This window comes from Pyxicephalus adspersus, chromosome 7, assembly GCF_032062135.1.
Source record: "Pyxicephalus adspersus chromosome 7, UCB_Pads_2.0, whole genome shotgun sequence".
Classification (NCBI taxonomy): Eukaryota; Metazoa; Chordata; class Amphibia; order Anura; family Pyxicephalidae; genus Pyxicephalus; species Pyxicephalus adspersus.
Genome location: NC_092864.1, coordinates 26272886 through 26290809, shown reverse-complemented (window position 1 = coordinate 26290809; position 17924 = coordinate 26272886). Strand labels below are relative to the sequence as shown.

At 39.6% G+C, this 17924-nt stretch overlaps 1 protein-coding gene across 1 annotated transcript in view; it reads right to left on the bottom strand.

The window, feature by feature from the left end:
* The window catches only part of HSPBAP1 (HSPB1 associated protein 1), a 49882-nt gene that overhangs the window by 29203 nt on the left and 2755 nt on the right, over positions 1-17924 (bottom strand). Inside the window, exons 2-4 of the mRNA XM_072417912.1 lie at positions 15509-15694; positions 5112-5296; positions 498-634 (exon numbers count right to left, since the gene is read on the bottom strand). Coding sequence (XP_072274013.1) covers positions 498-634; positions 5112-5296; positions 15509-15694 — 508 coding nt within the window. The remainder of the gene's footprint in view (positions 1-497; positions 635-5111; positions 5297-15508; positions 15695-17924) is intronic.

Genomic DNA, 17924 nt, shown 5'->3' with positions numbered 1-17924 from the left:
GATGCTGTATAAAGTTTTTCTTTAATAAGAGATGTGTACATGTTTGGATTTTATAATAAATAGCAAAGAATAAAATTTAATAATACATTATGTTCTTTTATAGATTCAATGAACTGCTCTGATATGTGGAAATTGTTTATTATTTTTGAAAGTAAATTGAGTAATGGAATCAATGGTTGATATTGAGTTATACGAACCACCATTAATCACTAGCCTTTGTACTGGTCTGTCACACTGTAACTGTTTTAGTTTGCTCTGAATTTTTGAAGCTTATCTTATATCTACCTGAATTTCAGCACGAAGCGCAGTGCCTGGAGCTGTGAAGTTTCCTAAGGAGTCTATGGATAGGCTTTGGGTTGGTGTTACTAGCATCGGTCTGACACTACTCTGATCCAGAACAGACAGATGAATTTAACCTGCAGATGACCTCCTTTAAGTGGGTTTCCATTTCTATAGAATTATAGTTATGAGAACATATTGTTATTTGTTGTGCTTACCTTCCTTCCACCTGCAGAACCAGATTGCAGCCATAAGAGTCGATGTGACAAGGAGTATTTGCTCCGCGGCTTCCCACCCACAATGTGCTCTCCCGTCCTCCTCTTCCGGGGAATCCAAAATCTTCCCACAACACATCCTGCAAAAAGGCAAACATACCAATCTGAAATTTTACTAGGAACTTTTCTAATGCAGTATTATCCCCACAAATTTCTTTAAGTTGGGTGGGAAGAAGTTGTAGGAGGGTGGCACCCTCTGTATTGTGATCCAACTTTTCAGTAACCGTCCAAAAACAGCTGGGTGGTTACTGAAAAGTGCAGGGTGTTGTACCCAGCTAAAAGGGGCTGAGGGGAACAATATTTATAGATTATGGATGTGTTATCCACTTTCTAATAATTACTAAAACCTCATAACTAGACATGTAATGAGTTTCACAGATTGACTGTCAGCTTCTTGTGGTTTCAGGCTGACATGCTTTACAATGTAAATAGAAAAATTGTACAGCATCAGTAAAAGATGACAACAAATAACATCTATTATTATTAATAAAAATAATAAACAGTAAAAATATAATTAAACAGTATTTATATAGTGCCAACATATTATGCAGCACTGTACAAAAAATAGGGGATGGAAATCACAGTTAGATACAACCAGTGGCACAGTACAGAAAATCCAATGAGGTGGTTTATCTGTGCCTATTGAAGTAAGGTATAGGCAAGGCTGCAGATATGATTAAGACCTCCTACTAACCTTTACTAGTTTAAGTAGTTGATTACAATTGATGCATCTAAACATATTCTGCAGCTGGGTTTAATAGCACAAGATGATTAAGGGTTTAAGTGTTTATTTGCACAAGATGTTCGTTAGGTAGGTATAGGGGCCGGGACTCTTCTAGAGTAGGTAAGAAGAATAATTAATGCTGCTCCAGTCATTACCTTGGTTTGTCTTTTGCACAACTTTACTGAATGATCTAGAATGAGTAAAACATTTTGTTGCCAGATATAAAAATATCTCAGCTTCCAAAGTCCAGCAAACGCCTAAATATTTCATTATGAATTTCTTTTCTGCTGAGATAAAGCCTAATTGTTTTTCATTAAAGCAGAGGAGACGGAGGCTGTCCTTCTGAACATGGCGGACAACAAGAGTTTTCAGTGTTATTGAGATCCGGTATCAGCGACATAATGGCCTCTGCGCCTTCCTCTATCTCTCAGATCACGTCTGGCAGCTTATTTTAATTAAACAAAGAGATGCTGAACTGGATGCTAATAATCTAATGGAGGGAAAACTGCATTAAGGAAGCTCTGGCACCGACTGACACAGATTAGAAACGTTCTGGGTCACAGTACAAGAGGTGACACTGCAATGTGCTGACAATGTCTTCTAGAAGCTAATTTGTACCTAGGAATATCTGGCATTTCCATTACATACACAAAGAAATATCAGATTTTAAGTGCGTTATAGACGAAACTCTAAATGGGAATAGCTGGAAGTAGTTAGTCATATTCAACTCAACTTGTTCTCTGATTAAAGACATTTTACAGCTTACCCAAACTATTTCTTCTTTTGTAATCAGTGTCAGTAACATAGGCGCTTCCGGTAATCCACAAGTGTTGTTTACTCATATTCTTTCACCAGTTTCAGGGTATGCATCCCAGAATGTCTGCCAATATGTGTGAAGCTTCTCATTTTTATTGGCAATGATTTAGCTGAGTAGTTAGTCACAACTAGACTTGTTGTGTGATCTTGAATACAATACCCAGCTTTCAAAGGTAATTATTATCCAGTATTTTTATAGCTCTGACATTATATGCAGCGCTGTACAACGTCCATAGTCATTTCACTAACTGACCCTCAAAGCAACTCACAATCCAATGTCCCTACTATAGTCTTATGTCATTACCACAGTCTAAGGAGAGTTTTTTTTTTTTTTTGGGGGGGGGGGGGGCAATTAACCATAGTTCATGTATTTAGAATGTGGGAGGAAATTGGAGTACCCGGAGGAAACACGGGGAGAACCTGCAAACTGCATGCAGATAATGTCCTGGCTGACATTTGAACCTGGGATCCAGCGCTGCAAAGGCAGCTACCCAATATAACCGGGCATGGAATTGTGGGTAGGTCCAGAAGCCAAAACTATAAGTTAACACAAAGATTCCTATAGAGAAGCAAAGGAAATTCTAGAGCAGACATTACGATTTCTTGTATAGGGGAAACCCTGGAAATGATGAAGCTTTTGAGAAGATTTGACAAAGTTCCCCACACCTGTATCTAGAATAGACATTGAGTCTTTCCTGAAGGAGAACCTAGAACTGGCACAGGGAGGAGGACCCAAAAGTGGCAAACAAAGATCACTAAATCAGTTTCTCATCCAGGGTTCCTCCAGAGGTTGCTAGGGGTTTCTTGAGCAATGAGCAGATTGTCCCTCTTAGGTCACTTTACCAGATTCCAATTATCTTTTTGGCTATCCGTACGTAGGTTCTTTCTACTGTCCACCAAGCCAATGTGCTATGATGTGTGGATAAAGGAATTTTAGCTGGGGTTCCCTGAAGACCTGAAAGTTATTTTAAGGTTTCCCGTGATAAAAAGGTCCAGAAACCCTGCCCTGGAACTTTTAGGGATTTCCCCCAATGAGACTACAGAACTGATATGCCCTCAAACTTTTCCCCAGTTGAGATCACGGAAAAGTCTTCTTTAGGGCAGACACAGATATTTTTACAATGAATGAAAGTCCAAAGTGACTTGGAGAGTTGTCAGCACAACACAACATGAACAGTTCACTAAAACTGCATTTTTGGATTAAATTAATTTTACTAACATCTCCCCATCTGCTGTCAGTGAGTGGGATAAGGTCGCTTCCTGCTGTTTAAACAACACAAAGACTCTTCATCTACGGTTGACAGAATTTTACACAAAAAATAATAAAGTCGGGTGGGAAATAAAGCGCATTAAAAAGGACTTTTCAGCTATTAATCAAGGTCACGCTCATAATCAGCAGCCCAGAACATGCTAATTTGTCCTGGCTTTTAATTGTCAGACATTTTATTTTCCACTGGAGATAGATAACACTGCGTACACAGTGCCAGCGCCATCCCAAGAAACTCAGCTACGTCAGAAAATAACACGCCGGTCAACTCTGCTTTAACCCTTCGGCACGGAGTAGGTTAACGTCTAAAAGCCGATGCCCGGAGTGATAGAAGGCAATATTAGAAGAAACCATTAAAATGCAGGATGGTGTTCAATGAGTGGAATAATGGAATCATTACCCCAGCTTGTACAGCTGCGGAAGATAAACAGCGCAATCGCAATCTGAATCACGTTACAAATGGCCCAATTAATCATGGATATACCAGAGACATGGCTGGCTGCCCCGCACCTCCGTCGGAATAAGAGAACATCACCGCTGCAAGATGCCGGCACATCTCAAGACATTGGAGGACATCTGGACCGTGTTTAACAAGCTGTCTAACCTCCTAACAAAACACAAATAACTACTCTGCATCCCCCCAAAAAAGTAATTAAAAGTTAGAACGCAGGATTCCCATTCTGGAGATTTAACAAATGATTTGAGGAGGTTTTGACATTTATTATGTGGTGCTGGTCTCCAACAGCTGAGAACAGACTGTAATAAAGTTTAATTGTACTTGAAAGGAAGCACCTCTGTGTCACCTAAAAAGGACTCGTCGTCTTGTGCAACAAAACTTCAGAAATCTTAAAAGTCAAGCTAAATTCAAAGAAAGTAATGGCAGCACCGTTCCTAGGGAAAGTATATAAAGCTTATCTGTAGACTAGCACTGAGTGCCAAGGACATGACTAAGGACGTATAGCAAGGAATGCAGACTGGGCTGCTGCACGCTCCACACGTCATCCTTTTGAAAGAACCGACATCATGACAAAAGCAGGCTTTTCTTTTGATACTATAGGTCTTAGTTATTATTAACAGTGTTTATTTAGTGCCAACATATTACGCAGCGCTGTACAATAAATAGGGGTTGCAAATGACAGATACAACAATGACACATGAGGAGAAGAGGACCCTGCCCAGAAGAGCTTACAATCTAAGAGGTAAATCAAAGATAAAACCAAGTACTAGGATAAAATATGTCAGTATAGGAAACAGAGTCTGGGACGTATGTTCTCCAAGAACAATAAAGTTTTGATAAAGAAAAAAATGGTGTGGTGCCGAATGCATGCATATCCAAATTCAATTTATAACAATGATATATAGGTTTGAAATTATAAAATTTGTACACATAGCAATGTTAATGATAACCAATAATATTTTCCTATGAACTTTTAAACTACTGTAAATGCATCTATTCTTTCCTGTTTGTTGAATAGTTTTTAGAATTGCAGATATATATATATTTTTTTGTATTTTAGCCCTAGGAATTGGGTGCAGCTGCAGCCCCTGAAATGTCTTAGCTTATAAGCAGTCTGTCATTAAAATAAACTTGTATGTTGATTTGATTATTACAGTGTGGCAATTCAATTCTGGATTTATTCAGCAATAACAATATAGGGTTTAAACCTTCACATTCTATCAAAAAAAAAAAGTTTTGCATTTTATATTTAAAGACTTTCCTATGTTTCTCTGTTGCAATGTGGCCACTTACCTGCAGAATCTCCGGTCTGTCTTCAAACAGTAGTGCCAAGTACTTATAGTCAGCATAAGCCCAGAATTCCACTCTGTCAAACTGACTGAAAGGTCCACACAGCTCTAAAGACTCTCCGCAGACCCAAGACCGGAACTGTCTGATTGTCCCATCGATATATTCGCAGTGAGTTTCATACTGCGGCTCTTTGGGGAAAAAAAAACAGAAGAACAGTGATCCCCTGGACAGGAAGAAGGAGGAAATCTGCCCAAATGAAACAAAAACAGACAACTCTAAACTTTCTCTCTTCTCAAAACTAAAAAAGAAATATTTTCTTTCTGCAGAACTCCATTAAGTTGAACAGGCGTTACCAAAGTGCGGTAAAAAATATCATCAGCTGATTTCACTCCATAAAACAACAAAAAAGAGGATTTTGGAATATTATTCTGGTAGAGACTTAATTTGCATGTGATAGGTCGTGGGAGTATTGCCTGGATTCTCCACCAAAAAATATATGAGAGAGAATATTTAACTCATATTCAAAAAACTTTTGGTATTTTTTAGCTATTACTTTGTAATATCTATTGAGAAGCAGTATATATATACATACTTGGATTACTGGGCACTCAAAATCCTGCGTAAATGTATCTAACGCATAGCATAGAGGGCCTGATTTATTACCACTCTACAAGACTGGAGAAGACTATCATGGAAGAAGCTGGGTGACCCAGGAAACCTAGAAAGGATCTGGTCCAGGACTGAAAACATTTGCCAACCAATATCAAATTATTTTTAGATCGAACTTTATCACCACAATTTTAGAAAAAAAGCTGAGAACTAAAAAACAAAACTTTACAGGAACAAGAACCTGGAGAAGGTAAAGTGTTATGTACCAATGGGTGGGGGTTCAGAGATTGTGGGGTTCCAGCATAGTAAAAAAATAAGAAAAAAATGTCCTAACTTTGCCTATTTTTCTATTTAATTTATTTTTATTATTTTGAGCTTATCCATCATTGCAACATTTACCTAACCCCAAAGTTAACCCTTAACAAGTGAAGGGAACCCCCAAAGTCTTGTATATCACTTGGCTGCTGATCAGAAATCTGACACTGTGTACTGAAGCACACCTGCCAATAAAATCTTTACTTTATATTAAAGGGTAGATAACCCTTTTATATTGAGTAAAAATTATCTTAAGCCTTTGCATCCTTACTGCATGACAGTAAAAACTTTCATGCAGTACAGTAAAGGAGCACAAAGCCTCCTGTTCTGCGCATGTCTGATCTCAGGCACGTGCAGAAAGGGTTTTACCCTGCAATGGAAAAAAAAGATCTAATGCATGTGCAGTGCAAGTTTAGTTAACGTAGCCAGAAGAAGTAAGAGGACGGCACAAGACAAGGCCAGGTCTGTGGGATCGAGGGCTCTACGGACGTAAAGGTAAGTGGTGTTTTTTTTTTTTTTTTTTTTTTAAATCCATGTTAACCCCCCCCCCCAAAAAAAAAAAATAAAAATAAAAAACAAATCGGTCTTGTATGATTACCTGGTAATCTGACCCTGTGTACTAGGTCTTAAAGCGGATCCAACATTACTTTTTTTAAATTTTTAGCATTTGTTTAGAGTTTAAAGGCCGCCCTTCTAAATGGAAACGCTGCAGCCTTCTGGGATATGTGACCTAGGTATCCCAGGAAGCTGCTCCTTCTGTGCATGCCTGAGATAGGAAGGGCCTTTCCTGGACTACACATGTGCAGTGAGATCTGCACTTTTTTAAAAAAACAGTTCCCAGAAGAGTGTCACCCAATCTCCCACCTGTGCAGGTAAAGTTCCAGCCCAGGCTACGACAAAGAAGAAAGATGATACGGCATGTGACCGACTCCACATTGCGTAGAAACCTGTACCTGTAAAAGAAGGTTTTATTTTTTGGTGATAATTCAGCTTTAAAAGAGCATTCTATGGAGTCAAGTTTAGTGACTTTGCGTAAGCAGAGGAATTCCTTTGGTGTGCTGCAGCCAGGACTCTCCTCTCTCCAAGTCCAGTGATCAGACTGCAAGTCATAAGGTGGGAAGGTGCAGGAAGGTCTGATCTGTGTCAGAATCTTGTGAACACAGCCAATAACTGCACAGACCCTGGGATTTACATAAATGAGAAAAATGGAAGTACATGGTGACCCTGGACGAAGGCTGAACAAAGCCTTGGCCTCACTAGTCTGTATAAATGGGCCCTAATTTAGAGTTTGCGGCCATTGTGGAGCTTTCATCTCACCCCAATACAGAGCTGTCTGCACTCACTGAATTGCACGCTCTGCCTGAGAACAAAATTGAGAGCTCTTATTTCTAATCCAGTTATTAATGTTAACCTGATAGGATAGAGAGATTCTAATTATAACTCTATTATGATGGTTTATTTGGCCTTCTGAAAATATGTCAAGCAGATCGAAGGTAAACAGGAAGGAAGATGAAGTGGACGATCCCTGAATACTATTTATTGACAGAGAATGTCGACATTGGAATGACTCTATATCCATGATCAATGCTTTAGACCTTCTGTCATTATATTGTACAATGATTAAACCTTTCATTGTCACAGCTATTTCTCTTTTGTTTGAACATTTGTTAAAATGCACATTTTAGGCCTGGGGGTCACTTAATCCCCAACCCCTCTGCAAAAAAGCCAAAATTTAAAATAAAACGGAGTCAAATGTTAATATCATATTTGTGCTATTGACTATCAAATCCAATCTTTTGGTATAACATTTTAAAAATGCAAAAAAATACCCAATTTTTTGTAAGGTGGTAAAGATGATGTTGCTTGGAGCAAATAAGATACCAAGCATGTCAAACCTTACAATTTGCACAGGTGGCAGAAAAACTGCAGCACCCATAACTGTCCATAGGCGATGCTTAAAAGCCCTTACTGGTCTTCATTGTAGAATAAGCAACAAGATCTAGCCCTGAAATTATTGCTTACACTTGGACCTGCAGGGCATAAATAAGTGGCACAATGCAATATGTGATGCCTCTTCTGGGCACACTGCCTGCCATCTGCATGCTGGATTTTATGGTGTGGCGGTTATTTGAGAGTTGGAGCCACCTTTTTACCACTCATAGAAAAGATCAGGTGATCATTTCTACAGGGACATGAGTATGGACTTTGTACAGCACTGCGTAATATTATGGCGCTATATAAATACTGTGTAATAGTCACAGGGTAAAGGGGAACTAAACCTATTTTTTAAAAAATTGCAATCAGGCAAGTCCTGACTGTTCCTTATAAATAACCTCACCTGATTGTTATTTTTTAAAATACATTTACCTGTCCCCATTCCATCATGGGCACTGACATTTTTCCCCTTCTTTTCTTCCTAATTGCAATCTTCAACCATCTTGACTGGCTGGGCTGGGATGACATCACGGATGCCCAGGTGAGCGAGAGTTCATTCAGATCCAGCAACCGCAGGGAAAGTTGGGATGTGCAAGGTATCCCAGCTTCCTATGAAATACTGCACAAGCATAGCTCAGAAATTTTTGATGATTAATGGGAATGATCAGGTGGATAAGTTTTTTTTAAGGGGACATCACTTGTCTATCCCTTTCTGCAATAAATTCTTTGCTGATTGCAGATTTTGGGAGATTGAATGTGGAACTAATTAGAACTAGGCTTAGAACTTCTGCTTAGAAGTGAACATTCCATGGGCAGCAGGTCTATTCTCTTTTTGTAAACCCACTCAAAAAACAAAAACAAAAAAACATTAATGAGTGTGTTACTGGTGTCACAGGTGACTTCACTGTGCCTTCTTGCAAGAACTGGGAGCTATAGGTCCGTGGAAAATTCACTCTTGCAATGGGAGTACAGGTTATAAAACCAGGAAGTGAGAGACGTTCTTCCGAAGGGGGACACCTGTTCTAGTGACAACTAGACAGAAAGTAAAGGAATATCTTCCCAGCAAGGAGGGCACAAATCCCCAAAAAATCCCAATCTATTCACACTCATTATCTCATCACACAATATGCAATGTTTTAACTGACATTATTGAGTTGTAGGGAGTTGTAGTTCATTAAAAAATTAATTTCCATGGTGCATTTTGGATTCCTTGACCCGCAGATAGTATCAGATGAAATAAAATCCACAAAAAAAATATGCACTTTCAGCTTTGGTTGCCAAGATACCCAACAAACCTAGCTTCCCTCGCACATGCTGGAAACAAATAAACTCCTGTGCGCATGCTTGGGAGTTACATCATCCTGGCCCAGCCAATCAGGGCAGCTGAAGATTGTCTACAGGAAAAGAAGAAAGAACAAAATGGCGGCACCCTGCAAAGAGAACGGGGACAGGCGAGCATTGTGGGTTAGGTTCCTTTGCTGTGCCATATTCTGTCAGTTCCCTATTTTGCTAACAGCAGAAGATAGTAGAGGGATAACCTGATGACCTGTTGCTGCTGGTCCTTCATTGTCCAATCACAGGGCAAGCTGTATTATTCACCTACAATGCAGTAAGTCAGGGATGGCTGGATCATAGGTCTAGGCAACGGTTTACATAAATATATTTCAACTGTATAATTAGTTGTTTGTCAGGATGGTTACATTAGGTAAAATATACATTTTATTAGGGACAACCCTTCCCTTTCCTCCCCCTGGAATCTATTGTACATTTATCTCCTGTATATAGGTATTCTCATTAATAGATGGTGGAACAATCTGCAGAAATGTATGTGGAGATCTAGAAGAGGCTGCAAAACCTCCACAGGGAGTTGTGTGTTTTGGGAGAAGTCAGAGTTTTTGAATACAAGGGAACCGCAAGTGCTGATATAATCCAAAAAAAAAAGAAAAAGAGAAAAAAAAGAAATAATTATACTAATAATATTAACTCAGAGAAGAAAGAGTTCCATTATCATTATCACCGATCTGTCTATACTATGACACTGCATCTTCCTTAAAATGCTAAAAATCATCAGGTAAAAGTGTAAAGGTGCTAAATATACCTCATCAACCAGCTTTTAGCCAACGTTATGCGATTTCCCCTCAATGGTATTTCTGATTGATAATGTGTTTGACATTATCGATCTTTTGTGATTCACTGCCAGTATTCAATGAACCATCCACTTTCTCTAATAATTGATTAGAGTTGGAAAAGACCCTAAAACAATCTGTGCCTAATCAATTTTTGATTACCTTTTACCCAAATATTGACTGAAAATAATCAATATGACAACACTAATTTTAATTGAATTTTGATTGATTATAACCCTGTTTCCCCTATAATAAGGCACTGTCTTATATTTTTTGAAATGCTAAAATATGCCCTAGGTCCTATTTTTCCATGAAGAAGACTACAGTACACATTTATTGTTGAAAATCACTCATGCCTAATAATCTAAATTTTCAGGACCAAATAAATTACTGTCAAAGCAATGAAGGAGTTATTACAGGTTGTAGGGGGGGGGGGGGCAATAACTCCTGAGACTTAAGAGATTTCTACAATTTCCCTTACCCAGTGTGCTCTCTTGATTATTTTCTTTTTCACCCTCTCTTCCTTGTCCTGTATTTGGTCTCTTTCTTTCTCAAAATAAGCTTTGTTGGCACAAAAACAAAAAAACAAAAACATTGGGATATAAAATAGGTCTCTTTCTGCACTCTCTCCCCTCTCCCGATCAACCTCTCTTCCTCCTCCTGCTCTCTCTCCCCTGTCTCTCTCTATCCCCCCCCCCATCTCCTTCTCTCTGTCTGTACAGATAGATGTTTTTTATCGCAGACACAGTTTGATGCATTGTGCTCTTTTCAGTGTATAAAGCCAGCACTGAAAGTACAGAGAATGTTCTCTGTGTAATGATCTATCGATCACTAGTGTGGAGTCACGCTTGTCCGGTGTACACAGCACAAAGCAACATGCCGCAGGAGGCTGTACAAGCGTCTGCACACCTGCTGAGGAGAGGAGAGAGGTGAATGGATTTACCGGTGAATCTGTACAAGGGAGAAAAAGTAACTACTGCTAATTTAAAGTGACAATTCCCACAAAACGTAGAAGTACAAACATAGAAGACTCCATCTGCAGCTTTACAAAAAGGTTTAGCTTGCTTTACAAAATGTTTATCTCACCCAATAAATCAGAGGATGCAGGGATACTTTATTGGAGACCTAAAAGTATCCCTGTAAATGTGCATATTTCCTCACAAGGAAAACATAATTAGAGGGACAAAGAAAATGGTGGGCCTGAGGCATCACCTTTTAATTGAAGTTAAGGCTAAATCCTTATTTGCACCTGATCTGTAGGGTGACCCCCTACAATGGTCACAGATACAATGGGGATCCCCTACAATGATTGGATAGCCAGGAGGAACTATAGGGGAAACTTATTGCACTCATTAGGTTTTTCATTCTTCATTATTATTCTCACCCCTTCACCCAGCAGTCGGCAGCTCGCTCTGCACTTTGGTTGAACTGTTCATTTTTAAACCACATTTCTAGGGAAACCAATTATCTTAACTGCATGGTATTGGAAGTGTGGGGGGGGAAACTAGAGTACCCGAAGGAAACCCAGGGAGAACATGCAAACTCTTTGCAGTCAGTGTCTTGAGATTTAAACTGGAGTGCTAGCTCTTGGGCCAGCCATGCTATCCTTACACGGCAATAAAGCTGGTCAATCATTGCATGGTTCAACGTTGGGTAGACAACAAGACCAACTGTAAATGCCTAGGAGCGACTTTTGATCATTACATTTGCTAGATTGCACCAATGCAGTTTTGGGCTGTTCCCCCTTTGGCTTTCCAATTACTCTTCAATGGTTCTCACTAGAAACCGTAATGGTAAAGAAAGGTGAGGACTGAACACCATGGAGGCTTTGGGGAAATATTCCACTCAATATACAGCTTCCAGCCAAAGCAGCCCTCATCCTTTCATAGGCCATCTGTACAATTCTCTGCAGACAATGCACACATAGAACCAAACAATGCAGAAACTTTTTTTTTCATACACATCACTGAATATAATTTCCTCCTTTCAATGAAACTCACAGATTTCATTTATATTGGTCAATGTAAACAGATATCTGGAAATCAGTGATGTGTTCACTTCAATAATAACAACCTTAAAAGTTAAACAATTAAACAGGAAAAAATGTTTGGATAATTTTAATGTATTATTCAGTAGCTGCTCATTTTATACAAAACTTTGCTATATGCAACTGCCTGACTAGTTTTTTTCTGTATATATATATATATTTGTGTACACTAAGATTTATCATTTCCTGATGGGAAATTAGTGTCCCCATTACTGATATTATGGTTGGTGACACCACCTCCAGCTCTGATTGTTCTGGATTCCTATACAGAGCCCAGTACATGATCCCTCTCATCACATCCAACACATTGAAAATAAGAAATGAAAATTTTGGAATAAATTGTATCTAAAACTAAGGAAATATCTCCTTTCCTGTCTCACCCAAGAAACTAGTTGTGATGGTGAATCCAAAACTTTGAGTTGATATCAAAACAGGAATAGGGAAATTTTCCAATAGTACACTGATTCCAGTGACAACTAAGGGGTTTTTCTTTGTGGATTTTCATTCACTTTTTGTTGTCTCTGCACTACAGAGATAAATTCTGAGAAATAAATAGCCCATTGTGCAAATGAAATGAGGTATTACTGTTTGCATGTTTCTTAGATTGTAAGTTCTTCTGGGCAGGGTCCTCCTGTGTTACTGTCTGTATCTGTCTGTCATTTGCTACCCCTTTTTAATGTACAGCACTGTGTAATATGTTGAAGCTATATAAATACGGTTTGATAATAAAAAAAATGTGCCAGGGTGAAAGGGAGTCAATTTAGAAATCAGTGTATCTGACATTCACTAAACATTCTCTGGTGGAGAATTAAAGCGTAACTAAACTAAAAAACAAAAAAATGACACTTACCTTTAATCCGGCAGGTCCCTCGATGGTGCTGGTCCTTGATTCGATTCGGTCCCATGTTGTTCTGGAATTCCTCTTCGTGTTGGTGCGGAGGAAGCACTGGGCGCAGCGATCTTCAAACTCCTCTTTATCTCTGGCCTTCTTTCTTCATCATCTGATCTTGCACTGCACAGGTGCGAGATCAGTTACGTATCCCCTGTGAAGGGGGAAAAAAAAGAAAGCCGATCTCTCAGAAAAAATGCCCCTTCTGCACTTGCCCTAGATGAAGGCATGCGCAGAAGGAGCAGCCAGAGCCTCCCAGGATGCGTAGGTAACCCGGCAGTCCCTGTGCTCCCATTGAGTCTTGATCACAGCGGCGATCAAGAAAACACATGAACCTGGAAGAATGTTTGGTGAATGTAAGATTCACTTCTTTATAAACAAACCCCCACCCCAAGCTCACTCATAACAAATAACACTGATGGTCTGCAGAGGTTTTTATCACTTTGTGTGTGCAGTTTGATCCCTCACATGTTTGGTATCTATTTACTTATTTTGGTCTCATCCTTTATAATATTTAAAGATTTGTATTTCCAGTATATTATGTTTGCATGCACTATATATAATCTATTTATTGCTGAATATAAATGTATAATATATTGTGCAAACATTACATGACACAAAAATGTTCACTCTCTTTATTCTAGATGTTCTTTATTTATAATCACTAAATATGAAATGTTAGCTGGTTAAAATGAACTCTTTGTGTCCCAAATGTGCTTTGTGTGTCCCAGCTGTAATGTGGGCTGATGCCGGTATTTGTAGGGAGGTCAATGTACAAATATTTACCAGCTTTGAAAAAAATGTGCCCATTAGTGTTGTGTGTTATACAAATGTAACCGCAATACACCTTCCGTCTAAAGCACTTCCATACAAGAACAGGAAAATGTTACTATGCATAAAAAAAAAACAAAACAAAAAAACACAAAGAGAGAGAAATCAGACTTTACCACCACCATTCAAATGCTGCAAAACATCTCATTTACAGCAACCTAAATCTCAAGCTACCACAACCACATCCCTGAGCTGCCCATCTCTGCAATGTGTCATTAAATGCTGCGCAGAAAGAGGAAAACAAGCAGCTTACATGGATTTAGCTGGAGACTAATGAGGGTGTTATAGGATTAGAGAAAGGTACAAGAATATGACAGCGGTGATACGCCTTCCTTCATGTCTATTGGAACTCTATGTAACACTTACAAATGTTCAATGTTACAAGAGGAGTCCAGAAAAAAGAAAGCTACCAAGTATTGCAAGTTAAAACACAATGGGCCTGATTTATTAAACTCCCCCCAAGGCAGCAGAGGATACACTTTTACCAGTGTAGCTGGGTGATCCGGCAAATCTGTAATGGATCTGGTCTAGGATTGAAAACATTTGCTAGCAAATAGCAAATGACTTTTAAGAAATCCATTCCAGGTTTGCCAGATAACCCAGGTTCACTGATGAAAGTGTATCCTCTCTCTAGCCTTGGAGAGCTTTAATAAATAAGGCCCAATGCATTAACCAGTGAAGTGCAGAGATGGAGCCAACACATTCCAGGGATTCAAATGGAGCAACTTTCATCGGGAGTTGTTCTGTTCTATGTAGAGCAAAGGGAATGATGGATAGAAGGGTCCTGCTTCGGTCTCCTCTATAGAATACAAGAGCAGTCACTGGGTGTCATCTATACAAACATTTGGAGTTGTCTCAGGTGAAAATCTAACATCTGAACTCATCTGATTTCCTAAAAGTAATTTGCTATTTGTTAGCAAATGTTTTCAATACTGGACAAGATGTATTCCAGGTTTGCTGGATCACCAAGCTTCACTGATGAAAATGTATCCTCTCCAGCCTTGGGGAGCTTTCCTAAATCAGGCTCTTTGGGTTCATTTATTAGTTTATTGCAACAACCAGAAAAAATACCTAGAAAAAAATCCCTAAATTACCCAACTCCTATGACTAGGATGAGAAGTAATTAGTCCCCATTTTATTATTTCATTCTGACTATACAGATGAAAATTGTCTAAGACTGTTCATGTTATGTGACTTTATGTACTATTTTATAATGTGTACAATCACCAAAAGGATTTATTTCATTTTATACAGATAAGGAAAGGGTTAAATTCCCAGTCTAGTTTTCCTTTTGCTTTAGGTTTTTCTATTGTAGAGATTTCCATTCACTTCCCGTTTTGAGAACCCAAAAGGAAGTCCAAGAAAATCTCAGAAGAAGAGGAAATCGCGGGACAAGCAGATATGGGGAATCCCCCCAGCTGGGACACTGACAGAAATGCTTTCCATATCAAACATTAAAAATAAAGTTTGATTTTTTATTTGTATTTTTTTATCTGCTACAGAGGAAACAATTACAAAAAAGTTGGAATAAAAATCGAGAGACTCCTACAAGATTTGTATCTGCCACTTAGTAATGTTAATAAGGTTTATGATGAATATTAGACACTTCATATTCACGTCTCATTGTCCCCAAGTCCTGCTGACTGACCTGCATCCATCCTCCTCCTCCCTATGCGGAAGCGCAGGCTCTTGTCCTGTAGAAGCTCAGACAGACGAGCCACATCCCAGTGAGCGGCCGGCCAGTCCTGGGCCATACCGAGGAAAACCGCTGGAGGATCCAGACCCAGAACAATGTCTCCGGCCTCCTGGGCTGTGAATGGCTTCATGCCAGGACCTGAAGAACAGAAACAGCTGAACAATTAATTTGTAACAGAAGATAATAGACATAGACAATCAATCATCATACAACCTGCAAATCTCTACAAAGGACATGGAAACTGTCAGTTTTGGCTATGAAGCTGACACTGTAATGTCTCCCCACAGTCACACACTATTATTATACATTTATATATCTATGACATATACCACAATGCTGTACAGAGAACACTGAGCCAGTCCCATCAGTCTCTGTACAGAGGAGCTGACACTCTAATGTCCCCCCACAGTCACACACTGATTTAATACATTTATATAGCTCTGACATATACTGTAGTGCAGTATACAAAGACACTGACCATGCGATTATGCTAACGGACGGTCCCACTAATTTTGGAAGATATCAGAAAGTGAAAGATCTCTGTATCACTTATGAGGATGCGCAACCATGTTTTTTATCATCCTTGCACTGCATGCACTGGATCTGTTGCAGGATTTGGCTTTTCCTCATAATCCCAGACTTTTATTTTCCTTGTAACAAATCCTTGCGGAATGCCCAGCATTGGATCTATGATACCAAGATTAACAACTCAAGATATAGGGCAGAAGGTTTCTCTTTTTTTTTCAGATTTCCTTATCGGTCACTGTCCCTACTGAAGGAAATCCTAATCGCAGGAAGAATTGAGTTATGTGAGCCGTCTCTGACAGTCCTTTGCAATCTATGGCAACCTTTTGTGACATGTGAGCTCTCCATCAATCACCGACAATAAAAATAATCAGATCCATTCAGGCAATCAATAATTGAACTGTAATACATAGATGACCACTAGAGGTCACCAGAGAGGTAATGTACGGTACATATATTTTATTTTTGATACAATGTTGCATACAGATCATTGGAGGGAGAGCAGACTGAGTAAATGCTTCCTCCAGCATGCAGCAGACATCATCTCAGCCTAGGCAAAGTCACTGACTGGAGCTCCAGGACAGCTTATTACTGATACAAGGTGGGGTTTTTCTCACCGGTGACCCTGCGGTTGTATATTGTGACTGGTCTGGGATTCATTTATTGACAGGTCCACTTTATTTCCCAGCAGTAATTTGCATTATTAGAGATGCCACGCTGCTGACCTGCCTGCGTAAAGTTGGTCTGGGATTCATTTATTGACAGGTCCACTTTATTTCCCAGCAGTAATTTGCATTATTAGAGATGCCACGCTGCTGACCTGCCTGCGTAAAGTAAAATCCATCCCCTCCCGAAGGGTCCGGCTCACCGGGAGAACCCTATTAATCAGCGCCTGCGCCGAGCTCTCTCCCCGAGCGCCTCCATTATTTTGGTGCCCTGTCGAGTTGTCTCGCTACAGCTGTCACTGCGATTTGCTCATTGCTGTAATAAATGTTCCTTTACTGCAAAATCCCAGCAGGAAAATCAAGGCCCCAGAAAGCTTTAAGAGTAAACAAAAACACCCCAACTTTATCGTCCCTGCCGAGCCAGCGCTTAATGACGCCGTTTACAACATAACTGGCGCTGATATACTGGCACAGTAACGCGTTTTGGATTGGGGCTCCTGACAGTAAATTGGAAATAAATCCTTCAGCGTCTGTCTAGTGGCTGTAAATGGAACTGAGGTGTGGCCGATAGAGATCTGCAGCACGGCAACTGCTGAATAACTAAGGACTGAGACAGACGGGTCCATAAAATGCGCCGCGTCGGAGCTGCAAATCTCATCGACACTCCATATTGGGGGCCATCGGAGGTTTGAATTGGCCAGCTGCAGCAAGGACTCATCAGACCAATCAGTGATTGGTTGGTTTTATTTGGGGTGGTTGATCTGTTCGATCCCTAATGAGAACCATCACTTTCTGTGGTTGTGACACCCATATGAGAAAAAATGCTCGAGGGCATGTGGGTGTCACTAGGAAAGTCAGCTCAAATGAATAAATAATTAAGAGTTATCAAAGCTCTCCAAGACTGGGGAAGGTAGACTATCATAAGTGAACCTGGGTGATCCAGAAAACCAAATAACAGGGTGCAGAATCCAAGGAGAGCATTGCAGCTTTTTTTTTTATTTTTTTTATATACCGCTGGACAATTTATTTTATTCACCCTCCGGCTTTGCTTTATTTGTTTGGGTAATGATAAATGTTGGGAACTGGTGACAGCTGGAGTATACATCAGGGACAACAGGAAATGTTACATTTACAGTTAGGGTCATAAATATCTGGACAGAGACAACTTTTTTCTAATT